This window comes from Berghia stephanieae, chromosome 4 (genome assembly GCF_034508935.2).
Source record: "Berghia stephanieae isolate SIO BIC M18660-M18661 chromosome 4, UCSD_Bste_1.3, whole genome shotgun sequence".
NCBI classification, from domain to species: Eukaryota; Metazoa; Mollusca; class Gastropoda; order Nudibranchia; family Aeolidiidae; genus Berghia; species Berghia stephanieae.
Window position 1 is genome coordinate 11335835 of NC_088363.1, and position 21260 is coordinate 11357094.

At 35.5% G+C, this 21260-nt stretch overlaps 1 protein-coding gene, 1 long non-coding RNA gene and 2 other non-coding genes across 4 annotated transcripts; 2 read left to right on the forward strand and 2 right to left on the reverse strand.

Annotated features, from left to right (window-relative positions):
• The first annotated feature begins 1656 nt into the window (after positions 1–1656).
• On the forward strand, positions 1657–16319 carry LOC144970027 (outer dynein arm-docking complex subunit 1-like). The gene is made up of 11 exons (XM_078909205.1): positions 1657–1888; positions 2644–2824; positions 3536–3666; positions 4161–4342; positions 5134–5315; positions 5947–6134; positions 6620–6834; positions 7527–7695; positions 8274–8437; positions 9368–9462; positions 15295–16319. The coding sequence occupies exons 2-11, from the start codon at positions 2667–2669 to the stop codon at positions 15488–15490; spliced, it is 1680 nt and encodes a 559-aa protein (XP_078765331.1). The 5' UTR covers positions 1657–1888; positions 2644–2666; the 3' UTR covers positions 15491–16319.
• LOC144970028 (uncharacterized) lies at positions 4007–15362 on the reverse strand. Its single transcript, XR_013644896.1, has 2 exons — positions 15232–15362; positions 4007–6165 (listed from the first exon to the last, which is right to left on the reverse strand). It is a non-coding gene; the product is annotated as an uncharacterized LOC144970028 (long non-coding RNA).
• Positions 16320–17316: 997 nt separating the features above from the next.
• On the forward strand, positions 17317–17435 carry LOC144972133 (5S ribosomal RNA). Its single transcript, XR_013645284.1, has one exon. It is a non-coding gene; the product is annotated as a 5S ribosomal RNA (ribosomal RNA).
• An 843-nt stretch (positions 17436–18278) lies between these two features.
• On the reverse strand, positions 18279–18396 carry LOC144972136 (5S ribosomal RNA). Its single transcript, XR_013645287.1, has one exon. It is a non-coding gene; the product is annotated as a 5S ribosomal RNA (ribosomal RNA).
• Between the last annotated feature and the right edge of the window lie 2864 nt (positions 18397–21260).

Sequence of the window (21260 nt, forward strand, 5' to 3'; positions counted from 1 at the left end):
AACGAATCCTACGCGTATTTAATTTTTTACTACAAAGTCACCAAGGCAAATCTGTCATCCTACAAAGACCTCAGTGACAGTGATGGGTAGAGGAAATACAATGACAGCCCATACCCATTGCGTCCTTCTGGGTGGGGTTCCTGGCCTACAGAGTGGGCAAGGAGGCACTTACTATGTCTTCTATCCCCCTATAATTATATCTGTTTCCCCAACATGCTTTCTGTCTTTGTCTTGGAATGAGATTACTTGGGTTTGTCTTGGCCCTGGCTGGGAGGGAAACAGTCAAATGTATAGATAGCTTGAGTTTTGGGAGATATTTTTTGTCTTGTAAATCATCTCTCTGTTATGCATGTATTAACTTCTTGTGTTATATATATATATATATATATATATATATATATATATATATATATATATATATATATATATATATATATATATATTATAATGATTTGTAAACATTTGAGTGTGTTCCTCTTAGGTGGGGTCCTGTGCTTATGTCTGGATGAGACTTTTAGGTGATCTCAAACTAAGTACACTGATAGTGTGCTCTTGGAATCTACATCTCTTTCCTATTTGAATCAATTCCCCATTGTCTTTAATGGTTATTCATGAACTTTTTACTATCCCATTTTCTTCCTTTTTACTGGCGCTGATATGACCTTAATGAGTTGCAAGCGTCGTAAAACCCTCAAAAACAAAACAACATTGCCTCCTTCTAGAATCAAACTATATGCATATCATACTTGCTTTTTCACGAAATCTGCCTAGGGTATTTTGCATCGACTAATTAGATGGATACATTGTCTTGGAATATAAATTAATCCTTCAGGGTCCATATTGCCGGAGTTTATCCCGGTTTCTGGAGTGTTAAATGGACAGAAACAGTGGCCTCTCTTTCCTTTTGACAGGACGCTAGTCTATCGCCAAATACAGCGATTACTTATCTGCAGGTCTGACATCCAACACCACATAGATTTCTGTATTGGTAAGATTGGTTATATCCGGCAGGCGAATTATGTGATTTTTAAAAAATTTTTGGCTAAACGCCAAGCATCAATATAATGAAGAAGCAGGGGTGGTGGTGGTGTCAGTGGAATTAATTATGTTTCGTGATGAGATGGTGATGAATTTAAATGTCTCAATATTGCTCAGTAACTTGAAAAGAAAAAAAAAAATCAAATTCCCGTTATTCATTCGATAGGGGAAAATTGTCTCTAGGGTCTATTCCAAAGGAAGCCTGGAATAACCCAGGCGTCAGCCGCAGTACAGCGCCGCAAACTGAGTTAGGGCGGGGTGACTTGCTCAAGGCCATTCAGCGCAGCGTGTTTTCAAACTCCGTACGTTTTGGGTACGAAGCAAAAACCGTACCAGTGAACCACGCTGCCCCAATACTAGAAGATGGGTGGCTTGTTCAACTGAAAAATATAGGATAGAGTAAAGACGATAGATTTATAACTCATCTATTGTCATATAGTTGAATAACCATTTCGATCTCGTTTTGCTAACTACCTAAAGCCTATGCCTTACAACCACACATGTGCGGTTATCGATTACCTATCGAAATGCCAATTTTTTTTTATTGTAAGCTTTGATGGAAAGAAATAATATTGCTCCAAAATCGTAATAAAACGTAATCAAGTATGTACAATGCTTAACTCATAGTTTATTTCAGAATGTAGGCCTATTGACTTTTTATTTCTTGTCTGGTTCTTTAGTGGATCAAGCACTGACAACGTTTGTTATGTACGCAATAACCTAAGTGGAACTCGTTTTTATTTAAAAAACATATAAATTACTTCCCCTTACTTACCTTGTTGCCTTAGCGACGTCGAAGCTCAAGCGGATGTTTGGCCATTCAATCGAGGACAACAATCTTGGGATTTTCGTAAGCACAAATAATTTATATTCACAAAAATGCCATAGACTTAAAAGAAAATATCGGAGTGTTATTATGATCAATCATTTTCCATCTTCATAGAGAAGTTTGTCGCTCTTTTAAATGCGTATGTCTGTTGAAGTTGAATTGAAATCTGTTACTATTGTAAAGTGCAGTCACCACTGGTGAAACCATTTTGTCATCTCCTCACTCAGACTCAGACTCCACTGGAACTCTGTCTCTTATCTCTAGTATCCTCAGAAGCCCTGATGATACCGATGGACTTATTTTATTATTATCAGGCGAACCTTTATTTTTTTAAATATGTTTTTGTCCCTTTGGTTTTTGCTCATTTTAGCACAGTAGGGCTAAGTCGGCTAAGTGGCTAAGTTCTATCTTTTTTGTTCGCTTTCATTCGAGAATAAAGGAAGCAAGCTTCTAATGATTAGACATAGCACCACATATTTCAGATTTCGATCGATTTTTATTTGATTTATTCATTCACGTATATTTCAGGTAAAAACCGGAAATAAAATTGCTTACATTCATAGAGTCATCGGCATAGGTCTCGGTCATTGTGCAGTCATAAGTCATAAGTGAATGGATATTATAATAATACAGTTTGATCAAAGCCAAAGCTGGATATAGTAAAAATAGAATAACTTAAAAAAAACACTAAATATCAAAGCAAACGTATTTTCAATCTCACCAGTAGCCTAGATATTCTTTAGATACTCATTTTATCCTCAATAAATTTTTAACAGGAATAAAGTAAACACACTTCACAATGCCACACCCAAGATCAGCTCGCTCAGATATGAGCGATGCAGATATGGAAGGTCTGCAGGAGTCTGAAATGATGCGCCTTCAACGGTTCTATCGCAATATGGAGGGCGACAGGGCTGCCTACACAGAGGAGTCTCAAAACATGATTCGTAAACAAAAGTAAGTTTTCAGTTAACAAAATTGTCTCTTACATATTAAAAGATTCACATGGGCTAACAGAAGTCAATGATACATTTGTATTAAAAATATTATGTAATTTTAAAAATGGATTTTAGCTTTTGGTTGGTTTTCCAAGATGTGTTGCAACGTTATGTATTTATCATAAAAGTAAAATTGAAAAGAAATGATATGATATGATCTGTGCATACCTTTGAACACGGTATCAACCAGTGTTTACACTTACAAAATATATAACCCTATTCAATATTTTTGTAGTGTGTAAGATTAAAAGTAACTCTTAATAACTCGATTTGGCATTGCTTTATGTAACCATTATATATAATTATGATTTTGTTTGGTGGAGGCTCTCCAAAATTTTAAAATCCTGTCATGAAAACTATTGTGTTAAAAGTAGTGTGTAAAATCACAGTTACCTTAGAAATAGAACTCAATTCTATGAAAAGGACATAAACACTGACTTGCTAACACTGGATTTGTTGCTGGTCTGTTAATAGCCTTGCCAGATTATAATGAAACATAGCTAATCCATCACTATCAGATACAGGGAACTGAAAATGTAATGCAGATTGGAATAAAAGAAAATGTTATGGCAGTTCAATGTTCCAATGAGCTTATCAGTTTAAATGCGTTCTTTTGTCATTACCTTCCTTTTTTTGTTGGTTTATTTAGTTCTTAAATTCAATTTTCCAGATCTGAAATAAACCAACTGGAAGAGGAGAAACAAGAATTATTGAAAGAGCTGAGGCTGGCCGAATCACGAAGCAATCAGATGATGGATGAAGAGCACACAGATACACTTGTCACTCTACTTGAAGCAAAAGGTTTGATTCATATTATTGTCCACTCTTACTTTATAATACTATCATTCTGTCTTAGAATTTGGTTTATGTCATATTTAAGTCAAATGATTTTCACAGTCGACGGATTAAAACTCTGAAGTCTACATATGAGCTTTGCGCACCGTGTTATATTTCATTTTGGGCGGATCATACCTCTGCTGAGAGTAAGCCATTGAACGAAATATGTGTAGAATTGTGCACATTGTATTTTCTCTCTGCTTTGTCTGGCGCATTTTCTTACACACTTTTTTCAGATCCTACATTAAAACAAATACAAACAAAAAATTCAAAAATATAATAAAAACAATGGAAAAAAATCGTCTTTCATAATTCAGTTGTTTTTTTAATTTATAAAATTCTCCCTTCGATATTTGGTTCACTCCAATCAGCTTGAACTGAGATGAGGCGAATGTGTGCCGCTTTGATCACGACTTTTGTTTTTAATGCTGACATTGAAATATTCGTAATCATTTCAGATAAATGTGAGGACGAAATGAAAAGCGAAGATGAACAACAAAAAGAGTTGGATGCCAAGATTAAGGAATGGGAGAAGAAGATAAAGAACCAGCATAAAAACATGGGTGGTGTTCACATGAGTTCACAACACACAACACAGACACAAAAAACTCAACGAGTATTGGAAAATAGATTGGATCAGGTGTGTAATTGTTTACTTTGTTTTTTTTTCACCACCTTTGTACTACATTGAATTCAAAAACAATTAAGCATGAACATTATTGAATATTATCATGGCAGTGATGCAGAAGTATAAAAGCCATAAATAAGGATGCGTATTTCTAAAAGTTATACAATTTCTGAATGAGTCACTATGGTAAAACCGAAATGCGATGGATATTGGAAATATTCGCCCTTTCGTTTCAATATGTTTTACAATTATGATTTCCTTTCAATTTTATTAAAAGTTTTGCTCCAGAAAATTTGGACAAGATCTCACTTTCGCCTTAAACTTGGTCATCGAAATTTATTGGAAGCTGAGCATAGTGCCAGACATATGCTTAACCCCTTTGCATAGGACCTAAACATTACCAAGTACATTTTCATTATGATCTGTAGACTGGATTGTAAGCTTTCTACTGCATGTACTCCTGGACTCGTAACCAAAGTAGTTGATGAACAGTTTTGTTCTGCAAATACTGCTTGGCACGTAAATTTTTGCTTGGGGACCCTGCTTTACAATGTAAGAATCTCCAACCTTAAGGTCCAAGCTTTAATTCAAAGCTGTGATCTTTTTTGGTCAGGTTCTGTTCTTTGTACTTTATACAAAGTGTCATACATTTCTTTTTTCTTATCTGAGGTAATGAGAGTTTTAGAGTGACATCGAAAATCAAGTAAATGGAATATTTTAATGTGTTTGTGAAGTTATTTGTTGATTATGCATGACCAATTTTTTGCTTAATAAAAACAAGGCCGATATTTTGATTCAATCAGTCCAAGAAGAAGTTCAATGACTGTCTCAGCCAAAATGCCAAATTGAGGGATGAGATTGAGAGCCATCGCAATGAACACAGAAGGTTTGATACTTTAATGAAGAAACTTGAAAAGGAATTGAAGAACTTGCGTCGTGAAATGGGTGAGATCATTGAAGCATCAACAGCTGCATATGACGCAAGGTGTGTATTTCTGAAGTTGAATTTGATTCTGAATTGATGAGATGCAAAAGGCCCGAGATAATTCTGTAATAATATTTAATTCTTATGAAAAATGGAAAGAATAAACCAATGTACTGTCTTATTTTTACACAATAATTTTGAAAATTACAAAATATTTTCATCTTCAATGCTCTTCATATAATATCATTGTCCTGGCAATTCATAGGAAATATCTGATATTGTATTGTGATCGTTAAGCTGATTTTTTTTTTTTGCCCCCAAACTGTGTAAATCTATATCCAGTAGGCCCAGAGAAAAGTATACACTTATGTAGATCTCTGAAGACCACACTAAAATATTTTGAAAATTTATCTTTAACTAGGTTATCTATTTTTTACATGGAATTCTTTGATTGTTATTATTATGATGATGTTTTACAGTAAATGTAAAATGCTTAGAGATTGAAATGTGATATATAAAAGTATTTATTTCACATGATATTGATTAAAGAGCTAGGTTTTAGAACATATCAAGGAATCATTTGCCCGATATGTTATTAGTTCTTTATAAATTTGTGTTATTTTCTGGATGGTTTGTTTTGTTTTTGGTAAATCTTTCTTAATTTCAATTTCATCTCATGTTTTCTATTTAGAGACGACTGTCAGGCCAAGATGATCATCTTGAAGGAAAAAGCCGACAAAGACGTTCAACAACACAACACAGAAATGAAAGAACTTGTCCGAATCATCGACCATGATCGCAAACTGAAGGAATTCATGGGCATCAAGGGTCAGGAACGGCAGGAAGATCCACAGCTTGTTGTATGGAGGCAACGCAAAGGTATAGTTAATACCCCAGATGAATTGTGAACCTGTAGAACAAAAATGATAAATTTTCAGATTTAAATTTGTATCTTTAAAGTATCACCTTGCTCAATGCTTTGTTCCTTATGCTACATACGTAGAACAAACCAAGTTTTCATGTCATACAGTATAATATTGTTTATCCTCCTTTTTGTCCAAATTTTTATTACAACATCCATAAGTTCCCATTGTCAGGTACTTATTTTTACTTGAGTTGACTAGGTTAACACGTGTAAAGAAACTTAACTAAGGACTAAATTTCCTAATCAGAAGTTTGCATTTATTGACACCCACCCGATAAAAGTCCCAACTTTGAATATATACTTTTTAAAAATAACAGTGAGCTTTTTTTTCAATAAAGCAAAAAATGTTATGTTTGATCGAGTGTTATCAGACCACAAACTTTTAATATTATCAGAAATATTCAATTGGAAATGTTATATGTTTTCCAATGTTTTCCAGAAGCTATTGAGGCTGAGAAGAAGAAAGAAAGTCAAGAAGATTCTGTGGAGACTTATGAGGAAGCTTTCAACAAGATCAGAGAAATGACTGGAGAAGATGACTTAGATGTGTTGGTGAATCGCTTCATCGAAGTTGAGGACAAGAACTTTGCTCTCTTCAATTATGTTAATGAACAAAACAATGATATTGAAAAGTTGAACGAGGAGATCTTTGCTGTAAGTAAAAATGATTTTCATCAAAAGGTATGGTCATTTCATTCAGTCAAATTTTTAATGGTGTGGAAAACATATTTTCATGAAAGAAAATGAGTGAGTCAAAAGATTCTTTGATCAGCCTTATTTTGACTCTGATAAGGCAACTTTTTTCTCCATTTTTTAATAAAATTAATGTTTTAAGTGTGAAAAGAAGTCACGAAGCCTGCCGCTGTTCTACAGACAACAAGACTTGAATGGAAGTTCTTGTTATTTATTCAGCGTGTCTGCTGATCACATTGATAAAATTAAATAGATATTGTATGAAGACAACAATAGTTTTAGAAAACTAACAATCAATTCTGATTCACTTTTTAAAAATCCGTGCTTGTATGTCATCATCAGCATTCTTTTTCAAGAGCAAATTTTCAAGTAAAGTTTGGGCTGCCACATATTACAAATATACCAGGCGAAAAATAAACGTGTCACATGTTTTAACTCTTAAGATTTATTAACACTTTTTGTTAAAACAGTTGTAAACAACAATTCATTTTAGGTTTCAGTTAAACTCGAATCGTATTAAAATTACTGTTTTCTTAGTGAAAAGAGTAAGATATTATGTCATGGAAGGAAAAGGATTAATATGACAAACCAAAAACAAATCTGACCATTCAATCTCCTTCAGTATTTGTAACTATTTTTGTTTATTACTACAGATCCAGCTGGAGATCGAGAATTTCAAGGACCAAGGAATCGAGTTGGAGAGCCAGAGGAAACAGATCTTGAAAACTTTGGAAGAAAAACAAAACAAAGCAACCCATGAGGCTGATGAATATGAACAGAAATACAAGGAGGTGTCTAAGATTCTTGACCAGCTCAAAGCAGGTAATTTACTCATCATATGGTCTTCTCAATACCGATATGTTGAATTTCTTAGGGGTTTTTTTTCGCAGGTGGATTTTTATCTCATTAAATGCAAGTTCTGCAAGATTTTGATGGCGCAAGCTGTGTCCTATTTAAAAAAAAAATAAAATGTAACCAATCAGAATGCTGATTTTTTTTTTATTTACCATGTTTTGATTAGTTGGACAAATTAAAGTAAGAAAATGCACCCACATTCTATCATCTGCAGAATATGCAACTCTGATTTTAAAGTTTGAGTCAATGAAAACAAGCCACCACAGTTACTTTGTGAAAGATCAAACAATCAATTAAATTACAAATTGATTAATGCTATTCCAATATAATAGATTTTATGCTTAAATTATCAATTTATTGTTGTGTTTTATTTGCATTGTAAAGCGCCTCTGAGCACATTGTGGATCTAGGCGCTATATAAATTCATTCATTATTATTTTTATTATTAATCAATTTTTTCACCAGGACGTTGTTAAATTTAAAATGCGACAAACACCAATCTGATTATCTCATTATGATGGATTTGATTCTTTCTTTGTTCTCAGGTATTGATTCACTTTTCAATAAGATCAACTGTGATAGATCAGCCATTGACGATATGTTGGGTGCTGCAACAGGCGTCACGGACAGCAACATGATCCAATACTTGGGTATTATTGAACAAAGGACCAATGAACTTCTGGCAATCCAAGCCTATTCGAACAGTCAGGTATGTGGGATTTGTGACATTAAAACAACCTGGCATTTCATCACTGTTTCTTGTGCCTAATTTGTGTAAATAGACGTTTCACTGATTGTCACATTTGTCATTATTGGAGTGTGGCTATGTGGTCGTGTGGTATGCCACTTGACCTCAGATGGGACTGTTCAAGGTTCGAGTCCTGCTCTATGTGGCGCATAGTTGACTCCTTGGAAAAGACGCTTTACTCACATTCTCTCTCTGTACTCCGGTGTGAAATGAGTACATGGCCAATAACAGCATTGTCTATATCAGAAAACATTGTAATATAGCCTAATAGGCGTCATGTTTCATACAGCATGTTAAATATTGATGTTGACTTCTTAACCCTCTCCTTACCAGCCATTTTCAGAATTTTCCCTAAAACTTCACGCCAACACCCAACACAAAAACAGACATTTCTAACTCAAATAGAAAAGCAACAAGAACAGTCTATACATAATATTATTCGACAACATATGAGCTCTATTACAGAATGTCAAATTTTTATAGCTATAGCAAAAAAAAAATGAAATCTGGATGAGAAAAGTGACGGTTCCATAGTAACAAATGTGACGATTTTCCAATAGGTGGTAAGGAGAGGGTTAATCTAAATATATTCTTGAGCCAAATTAATTTTATCGTGAAATACAAACTGGCTTATTTTGTCATTATGCCATGATAATAATAATAATAATAATAATAATAATAATAATAATAATAATAATAATAATAATAATAATAATAATAATAATAATAATAATAATAATAATAATAATAATACACATTTATACAGCGCTCATTCTCGTGTAAAACACAAGCTCTGGGCACTTTACAATAAAAAGTATTGGAGAAAAAAAAATATTTAAAAATGTGCACGTTATGCTCTTACATCTTTATCACCCCATGTCTCTTTTTTAGGATCAGGAGAAATACGACCCCAAAGCACCAGGACTCCTGGGTGAAGGCCCCAGTGGCCCTCAACAACAATTACCCATCATTCCACCGGCAGTTGGGTAAGGCTACGCTTTCTTTCTGTGTTCATTTCATTCATGTGATTGTTAGGTATGTGAGTGTGTGTCAGTGTGTATGTATAGATATGTATTAATATATTAATATGTGTGTGTGTTGGGGGGGGGGGGGGGGGGGGGGGGGGGGGGGGGGGGGGGGGGGGGGGGGGGGGGGGGGGAGAGGAAAGGAGGAGAGAGAGAGAGAGAGAGAGAGAGAGAAGAAGAAGATAGAGAGAGAGAGAGAGAAAAAAGAAGAGAGAGAGAAGAGAAGAGAGAAGAAAGAGAGAAGAGAGAGAGAGAGAGAGAGAAGAAAGAGAAGAGAGAAGAGAGAGAGAGAGAGAGAGAGAGAGAGAGAGAGAGAGAGAAGAAGAGAGAGAGAGAGAGAGAGAAAAGTGTGTGAGTGTGTGTGTTTGTGTTTGTGTGGGTGTGTCTGCATATATCTGTGTGTGTTTATGTGTATTTGTGTGGATGGGCGTAAGTATTTTACCCTTGACTGCTATTAATCCTTTTCATTCACTTTTTAAAAAATATCTACGATATTTTTCATTGTTGTTATCCTTCTCTTTTTTTCACTTTTTCTCTCTCTCTTTATCTCATTTTATGTTTCTTCTTTTCTTGAATGCTTTCTTTCTTTTTCTCTCTCTTAATTTACCTTTTCTTATTTTCTTATTTTTATGTTTCCATCATTTTTTTTGTTCTCCATCCATTCTTCCTTTTGTTTTTGTTTTCTTTCATTGGATTTATTTATTTACATGTCCATTAAAAAATCGTTTATATCTCATATCATTTGTACCGATTGTATGTCTAAATGGGTGGAGAGAGCGAAAATTGTTTTTTTTTTTGTTCAACAACGTATTTAAAGTTTTACACCATGTGGATAAAAAGTATTAATAATCACAGCAATCATAGTTTGTTTGTTTTTTTTAGTTAAAAATAAAATAAAATAAGTGAATGCTAATTTTAATTTGTTTTTTTTTTTGCATAGAATTAAACGAATGAGAATACGTACGAAGCCTAAAAAGTGTCCACCAATGAAAGCATTCAGCGCCATTTTGTTGTTGGCTGAGAATGTAGTAATTACCATTCATTCGGTATCTATGTCAACATAACGACACAAGAAAAACAACAAACAATATCAAAATCCACAATAAAATGTTTCAGAACTGTTGCGTATATTTATGGCACAACGAAGCTGTCAAAAAATGAAGTTAGAGAATGTGTGTAATCATGTATTATAATAACCTGTAATGTGTTTTCCAACCACCACATCATCTACTACTACAACCACCACCACAATATCATCACTAACACTACTACTACAACCACCAGCCCCACATCATTATCACTACCACTACTACTACACCACCACCAGCACATCATCATCACTACCACTACTACAATCACCACAACCACATCGTCATCACTACCACTACTACTGCAACCACCACCACCATATCATCATCATTACCACTACTACCACTACCACCACCACCACTACTACTACAACCACCACCACATCACTACCTCAACTACTACAACCACCACCACAATAGCATCACTACCACTACTACTACAACCACCACAACCACATCGTCATCACGACCACTACTACTACAACCACCACCATATCATTACCATTACCACTACTACTACAACCACCACTACCACCATATCATTACCATTACCACTACTACTACAACCACCACAACCACATCGTCATCACTACTACTACAACTACAACCACCACCACATTATCATCACTACTACTACTACTACTACTGCAACCACCACCACCATATCATCATCATTGAATTTTTTTATTTTTTTTAAATTGAGCTTTATATAGTGCAATATCTACTAAATGTGCTCAAAGCGCTTTACAAGGGTCCCTGGTCAACATTTAACACGTAGGACGGGACATGACGCCTGTTAGGCGATATTACAATTTTTCGGACAAAGACAACTCTGTTAACGGCCAGGTACTCATTTTACACCTGAGTACGGTGAGAGAATGTGAGTAAAGAGCCTTTTCCAAGGACTCAACTATGCGCCGAGCGCGAGGCTCGAACCCAGGACCTTCCGATCCGGAAGTGAGTGTCATACTACTAGACCACATAGCCGCATCATTACCACTACTACTACAAACACCACCACCACATCATCATCACAACCACTACTACTACAACCACCACCACCACCACCATATCATTACCATTACCACTACTACTAAAACCACCACCACATCATCATCACTACCACTACTACTACAATCATCACCACCACCACATCATCATCACTATTACTACTACAACTACAACCACCACCAACACCACATCACCTCACTAACACTCAGTACTACAATCACTACCATTAGGTTTTGGAGCTTTACTTCATTTGAAATAAGGAAACTTCGGAATTGTATTTGGCATTGTGTTTATATATCATAATATAATCCTAATCAGTTATCTATTTAGAACTAGATACTATACAATATGTATGCCAAATACCACCCCAATTCCCCTTTCTTGTGTGCGGGAATTCCTCTTTCGGCATTGAAATTGAGTGTGAGAGAGTCATCACTACACACATAAACAACAGAAACAATTTAAAAACAAGACTATGACACGCAACCACTCACACACGAGGCTATACTATTTATCCTTTTCTCTATATAGAATAGGACAAGACAAACAATAGCTTGACTCTCGCTACACTTCGCATTGATGTTTGTCGTCTCACGAGTTCAACTCTCGGTCGACCTGTCAATATTCCTTTTTGCCTCGGACGTAATCATTAATAGAATGTTGTGTGGTTTTGACCGTGAAGAAAACCTTAAGAAGTCACATTTATATCATTTTAGAGAGATCGTTTTGAATAATTTTGAGTTAAACGAGCGAGCAGCAACTTGTTTTCATGAACGGCCGATCAGCGCTTGTTTACTATAGTAACGCGATTCCCAGCCAACATCAAAATGGCGGATATTTTTCTCATCGAGGCCGCTGGTTGGTTAGCCAATAAGAGCACCGTACGGTTTCCATTGGGTAAATTCCTTGAGGCCTTCTAAAAATAGTATCGGGCCTGTCCAACCGAATTGCGCGAGTTCTCTGCTGGGCTTAAAATTTAAAACCCCGCGACCAATTTGATTGTCAACAAAGTTTGTGTGTACACATTACACACCACAGTTACGCTGGATTACCTGTTGATACAATGAATTTATCGCGTCGTTTGTTATTATTTCTGTTCATGGATATATATTCATTGTGATTGCCAATCCCACCATGATGTTTGTTGTGCGTATCTTTAAAATCTAATTTAGCAATTGAAAAATAATTTAAAGGTAATTTAAAAACTATAGTGTCATCTAAGCCATCATCTGCCGTCGAGCGAAACCTTGAACTGTTGCCTTGAGTCAAAACAAAACCGGATGATCTTGTACTTGTACACATCAAAATGAAATTGTCATTGATAGTCTATTCAGTGATGCCAAAACTCCGGTTTCACCTGAAAAAACTCTGGTCTGGAGCAACTGCCGTCAAATTCCGGTGAGGTCAAATTCTTCCAAGGACAGCCCCCCCCCCCCCCCCCTTCCAACCACCACATCATCATCACTGCCACTAGAATTATAACCATCATCACTACCACTACTATTGCAACCACCACCACATCATCATCATCACTACCACTACTACTACAACCACCACCACATCATCATCAATACCACTACCACAACTACCATCACTATTACAACCACCACCACCACATCATCATCACTACTACAACCACCACCACCACATCATCATCACTACCTCTACTACTACAACCACGACACCACATTATCACTACCACTACTACTACCCCACCACCGCCACATCATCATCACTACCACTACTACTACAATCACCACCACCACATCATCATCACTACCACTACTACTACAACTACCACCAACACCACATCATCACTACCACTACTACTACAACAACCACCACCACTACATCATCATCACTGCAACTACCACTACTATTACAACCACCACTAGCACATCATCATCACTACCACTACTACTACAACCACCACCACCACATCATCACTACCACTACTACTACAACCACCACCACCACATCATTACCACTACTACTACAACCATCACCACCACATCATCATTACCACTACTACTACAAGCACCACCACCACATCATCATTACATCTACTACTACAACCACTACCACCACATCATTACTAACACTACTCCTACAACCACTACCACCACATCATCACTACCACTACTACTACAACCACCACATCATCACGACCACTACTACTACAACCACCACATCATCATCACTACCACTAATACTACTACAACAGCTACCACATCATCATCACTACCACATCATCACTACCACCACTACTACAACCACCACCTCTTCTTCATCACTACCACCACCACCACATCATCATCACTACCACTGCTACTACAACCACCACCACCACCACATCATCATTACTACCACTACTACTACAACAACAACCACTATCACATCTTCATCATCACTACCACTATTTCTACAACCACCAACACCACATCATCCTCACTACCACCAGTACTACAATCTCTACCATTTGATTTTGGTGCTTTACTTCATTTGAAATAAGGAAACTTTGGGATTGTATTTGGCAATGTGTTTATGTATCATAGTATAATTCTAATCAGTTATCTATTTATAACTATACAATATGTAAACACAATGCCAAATACCATTCCAATTCCTTTTTCTTGTGTGCGGAAATTCCTCTTTCGGCATTGAAATTCCTACGAGTGGTGTCTGAAACTCCTGTGAGCCAAATTTAAAATTGGCGTCTCTCTCTATTTATCTTAATTCTTAAAAAAAGCTCACCTCTCAATCAACATCAACATCATCTTGCTAGAAATTGTAAGTTACCATATTTAACACCATCAATACAATTCTCCTTCTCATCTCCTCCTTTTCATCAACCTCCCCTTCACCTCATCATCATCATCATCATCATCATCATCATCATCATCATCATCATCATCATCATCATCATCATCATCATCATCATCAGATACCCCCCTCCAAAATTCTAACCATTCATTTAATCACGGTATTAATCAAAGTTGCATCAGTCATTTTTTCATCATCAAATTAATCGGCAATGACTGTATTACCGTTATGAAGTGAAAATATTGAAATATCACTTGCCTCCTTACTTTCTCCGCCTCCTCCTCCCCCCCCCCCCCCCCCCACTTCTTCTTTCCATTTGATTTCTTTTTTGGTCCGGCATAACTAAATGAAAGATAGAGGGGGAAATGAACTATAAAAGACTGCGAAGAGAGAGAGAGAGAGAGAGAGAGAGAGAGAGAGAGAGAGAGAGAGGAGAGAGAGAGAGAGAGAGAGAGAGAGAGAGATATATATGGGCGAACAACTAATAGACACGAGAGAGAGAGAGAGAGAGGAGAGAGAGAGAGAGAGAGAGAGGAAGAGAGAGAGAGAGAGAGAGAGAGAGGAGAGAGTTGGTTCGAGCGGTCGTCTGTGCGCAGAACTAAGCCCAGCAGAGAAAGTGGGTCGTGCGCGGTGGCTCTGCCTATCTCTTTTGGTCGCCTCGGGTAAATTCCTTGGTTTTTGGTCTAAGATGGTCTTTGTATCTATGGAAAGGTCTATATGTGTGTTGTTTGTATGGCGAGGCAATTTCATGCAAATCATAAATAACCATAACATAATGAGGAATCATATTATCTTGCCAATGACTCACCATTTTATAACTTTTTGTTATAGAAATAATGTATCAAAAACCCATCCGTTACATTTTCCACAGAGATGAATATGAGAGTGAACCAAGCGAGGGAGAGGAAGACGAGGCCAGACCTTTCACGAGGAACGAACTGCAAAACAAAGTCCTGAAAACTGTACAGAAACGAGAGTCAGCAGCCAGAAAGGAAGGCTTCAAGTACGACTTGTCGGGAGCGAGAGAAAAGACCCAAAAACAGTCGAAAAAAGACGGAAAGAAGTAGATAGAGAGTTTATATATTAAGTTAATGAGTTTATTCTTTCGGTTTGTATTATTGGAAATTCAAGTGACTCAAAATTATGTGTCGGTTTGCCTGGGTGAAACAGCTTGCAGGCTTAGTCAGTTGATATGCATCAACAAAATTTACACATCATTGGAAGATATGGGTTTGACATGTGTATACACACATACTGACAGGTCTGATAATCGAACGCTATTATTGGCTTAATTTTGTATTGTTGTAATGTAGGATATTCTATTTTGGTTTGAGAGTATTTCTATTTCAACAATGACATATTATGACGTCATCAATAATAATGTAGATTGTCGGATCTTAAGATCATTAGGCTTACATGTCAGATACGTCAATTTTTTAAATTTTATTGACAATGAATATTATACACATAATATAAAAAGAGAAATAAAATCGATACGAAGAGACTTAATAAATTTGATCCAAGTCAAGTCACACAAAAAATTGACAATTTCATACATAATTTTATTTGAATGTAAATTAAAATGTATATTTGATATCAAAGCGCTTTGAGGTGTAATTAATTGCAAAGAACGCACTATACTAAGAGAAATGTACATCATTATTATGTTATCGTTGAAATGGAACTTTTGTTTACTTCATTGTTATTGATGCATGCATTAGAATGGGAAACGTATTGTACATTTACAAGAGTTATGAAAGCATTTTAATTTTATGTGCGAAAACAAATTATGTTATGACAGCGAAATTCACATTTTGTCATCCATTTTCTAAATTTTATAGATTATAATATACTGCTTTGCATAATAATATGGTGATTAAAATCTTTACCTCATTATTCTACCTTTGTGTTATTGATTTAATAGTGTTGTATTGTACATATTGTGCGGCTATGTGGTCTAGTGGTATGACACTCGATTTCGGGTCGGAAGGTCCTGGGTTCGAGCCTGACTTGTCGCATAGTTTTGAGTCATTGGAGAAGGCTCTTTACTCACATTCTCTCACCGTACTCGTGTGTAAAATGAATACATGGCCGTTAACAGCGTTGTCTCTGTCCGAAAAAAAAAATTGGTATATCGCCTAAAAGGCGTCATGTCCCATCCTATATGTTAAATGTTGCTGCTGGCCTGGGACCCCTTGTAAAGCGCTTTGAGCATGTTTAGTGGATATTGAGCTATATATAAAAGCTCAATTTTTAATTATAATTTTACATGTTAAATAAAATAAATAAAATAAAATTCCCTTTATTCATCCCATAGGGGAAATTTCAATTGTATCTAAGGTCTATTCCAAGGGAAGACTGGAATAGCCCAGGCGTCAGTCGCAGTGCAGCGCCGCAAATTGAGCTAAGGCGAGGTGACTTGCTCAAGGCCACACAGCGCAGCGGTGGGTGATCGAACTTGGCACCTTTCGGGTACGAAGCAAAGACCGTACCATAGATAACACAGGGTCGTCTGTGGACCGTACCGCTGAGCCACGCTGTCCCCTTGAGCGTGTTCGCGTCGTCATACACACACAAAAGGGTGTGTTGTTTTAAATGGATGAATGGTTTAAATGACGACTGACTGAATTAATACATTGACGGATTAAACAATGCATGGATTATTTTTTTGAAAGAGACAACAACACATATTACACGACATGCGTGTGGTGAGAGAATGTGAGAAAAAAGCCGTTTCCAATGACTGGACTCGACACCGATCACAGCAACAGACGAATACAACACGCTATTTCAACTAACAATATTATACATTTCTAAACTATCTTCATCATTATATTATAAGTTAGCAATAATTTTTTTAATATTATATTAAATTCTATTTTCGACGCTTGTTGTCTACGACCATACTACGTTGAAAATACCGGTTCTCGTCCGATCACCGAAGTCAAGCAACGTCAGGCGTGGTTAGTACTTAAATGGGTGACCGCTTGGGAACCCCACGTGTTGTAGACATCTTTTCTTTTTTTTTTTAAATTTTTTTTTTTTACAATTTTATTACATTTTTAACAGTTTTATTTGTTTTTTTTTTTTAAATTGTTATTTAAATTTTGTTTGTTTTTTAGTAGTAGTACTAGTTGTAGTAGTAGTAATAATAATAATAATAATAATATAATAATAATAATAATAATAATAATAATATATAATAATATTAATAATGATAATATAATAATATAATAATAATAATATATAATATAATAATAATAATAATAATAATAATAATAATATATAGTATAGTATATAGTAGTATAGTAGTAGTATATAGTAGTAGTAGTAGTAGTATATAGTAGTAGTAGATAGTAATAGTAGTAGTAGTAGTAGCAGTAGTAGTAGTAGTAGTAGTAGTAGTAGTAGTAGGACAGTTCGGTATTTTTTTAATTTCCTTCTCAAAGATTCGACCGCCGCTCTAACACCTTGGCCATTCAACACCCCCCCCCCCCCCCCCCCCCCCCCCCCCCCTACTATTGACACTCACTACTATACTACTACTACTACTACTTACTACTACTACTACTATACTACTACTACTACTACTACTACTATTACTACTACTACTACTACTACTACTACTATACTACTACTACTACTATTATTATTATTATATTATTATTATTATTATTATTATTATTATTATTATTATTATTATTATTATTATTATTATTATTATTATTATTATTAAACAACAACTTAACTACTAAAAAAAATAAAATTAAATAACAAATTTAAAAATAAATAAAAAAAATTGTTAAAAATGTAATAAAATTGTAAAATAGATAAATTTAAAAAAAAAAGAAAAGATGTCTACAACACGTGGGGTTCCCAAGCGGTCACCATCTAAGTACTAACCACGCCTGACGTTGCTTGACTTCGGTGATCGGACGAGAACCGGTATTTTCAACGTAGTATGGTCGTAGACAACAATCGTCGAAAATAGAATTTAATATAATATTAAAATATTATTGCTAATTTATATAATGATGAAGATAGTTTAGAAATGTATAACATTGTTAGTTGAAATAGCGTGTTGTATTCGTCTGTTGCACAATTTGTCGTTACTGGAGAAATTAAAATGGCGATGAGCTATCTTGAAAGCGGCATGAGACACTTCACCGGAAGGATGACGTTCTCTCTGTAAAGGCATGTGGAAATGACCCATTTTATTTCTCTTTGGCTTAGATAACGACGAGAGATGACAGGTGGCTAAGATTCAGAACTCGGCAAATGAAGATTTAAATGAATTTAAGAGATCTTCGAATTCAAAACCTTGCCCACTTTTCGGGCATCATAATGTGTTCATGTGCAAAGTATCAATAATTGCTATAAGTGACTAGAAACTGCGGCTTTGTGGTCTATTGGTGAGACACTCAGTTTGCCGCATCTAGTGGGGACCACAGACTAGGGAGCTGCAGTCTCTATGGTGGGGACCTTCCACCTGTCCAACGTGTACCCGATGTGGGAACGAACCCGAAGCCGCAGAGCATCTTGCTGGACGGTGTGTTGTGACGAAACTTCCGGCCGGGTTTGTGACGGTGCACGAATGCGGTAAAGAATTTGCTGATTGGGTCGATCGTCATAACATGATAGTGTGAGCACCATTAGAAGCTGCTGCTGATTGGGTCGATCGTCATAACATGGTAGTATGAGCACCATTAGAAGCTGCTGCTGATTGGGTCGATCGTCATAACATAGTAGTGTGAGCACCATTAGAAGCGCTGCTGATTGGGTCGATCGTCATAACATGGTAGTGTGAGCACCATTAGAAGCTGCTGCTGATTGGGTCGATCGTCATAACATGTAGTGTGATACCATTAGAAGCTGCTGCTGATTGGGTCAATCGTCATAACATGGTAGTGTGAGCACCATTAGAAGCTGCTGCTGATGGGCTCGATAACTGAATCCTTGGAAATAAAAACGTGTATCACTTCTAATTGGCTTCATCGTCTCGTGGATAGAGGGCTCGGGGCGCACTAGATCTACCCCATAAATGTATAATTTGGAATTATAACATTATCAGCAACATTAGAATGTTGTTTCACTCTCAAAACATAAAATTCTATTCTTATAAAGATGTATTCTTCTATATCGTTCATCTTGAATACACCAAGAGTGGTGAGGATTTAACATCACCATGAGGCTGCTGTTCCTGATCCTATGGGTTATCAACCCAATTGCATCATGCCTGGTATGAAAATTAAATCTAATTGGTAATAATAATAATTAATAATAATAATAATAATAATATATAATAAAAATAATTAAAATAATAATGTATATTAATTGTGATGTGATGATGATGATGATGATGATGATGTATGATGATGATGATGATGAATAATAATAATAATAATATTATTAATAATAATAATATCTATTAACTACTACTTTCTATACTACTACTTACTACTACTACTTCTATCTACTTATACTACATCTACTACTACTACTACTATAATAATAATAATAATAATAATAATAATAATAATAATAATAATAATAATAATAATAATAATAATAATAATAATCTTTATTGTCAAAAAAAATAAATAATGGTAATTTGTCATTTGGTTTACAATGTTTGAAATTAAAATATAATAATAGATAGATGGATAAAACGAAAAAACATTAATAAAATAATAATATATAATATATATATATATATATATAATATATATATATATATTATATATAATATATATATAAACATCAAAATGAAGATAACGTTTCATAACAGTTTCGAAAACCCATACACACTCTCTCTTACTCACACGCACACACCTACACACATACACACATACACACACACATACACACATACACACATACACACACACACACACACACACACACAGACAGACAGGAGAATTAAATATGAGTATCTGGTCTGTTACAGCACCGTGTCAGTCAAGATAATTAATTTTGACATAGTGTATGACAGATGTAATGTCTCATCCTGCATATTAATCATTGCTTTTGGATAGTATCACCGTCTATTTAACTGTTTACAAATTAGACAGCACAAGCTAAGTATACCTATGCGACCATGTGGTCTAGTTGGTATGACACACGCTTTCGGATCGGAAGGTCATGAGTTCGAGACTCGCTCGGCGCATAGTTGAGTCTTTGGAAAAGGCTCTTTACTCACATTTTCTCACCGTATTCAGGTGTAAAATGAATGAAATATTTCTCCGACGAGCATAAAAGCGTATCCAGAGGATAAAAAAAAACCCATTATAAATCTGATCATGTTTTGACTTTTACACATTCTGATCACAAGACATATGAAAAGTTCTAGCCAGCATGAAGAATCATAAGTACCGATTTTCTTTGTTCAGACTACTGAATCCAATTGCTCTGTATAAAAGCTCACCTTTTATTTAACTGTTCCCAAATTGGAGAGCACATGCTAAGCGTACCTAAATTAATAGCTTATGTTAATATAATTATGTTATTCACTGTAACTACAATTGCAGAGTTGCCGACTTGAAAGGTACAAAATTCGTAATTTCCAAGGGGAAAAAAAAAAAGAAAATTATTAATTTTAAATAGCATTAGAAATAAACAATTTGCCCTCAACATGATCCAAAAATGTTAAATTTTTATGTCCTGAATGTTCTAAGGAACTAAACTTTCCTTTTCAACAAGATTTATTGAGTCAAAGAGGAGAATGCAGTTCTGTAGCTGGAGCCAAAAAATCGTATTTCTTAGAATTTTTCGTGGTACTTGGCTAGTCTGTAGTTGATTGATGAAGTTGTGTGTGTGTGTGTGTGTGTGTGTGTGTGT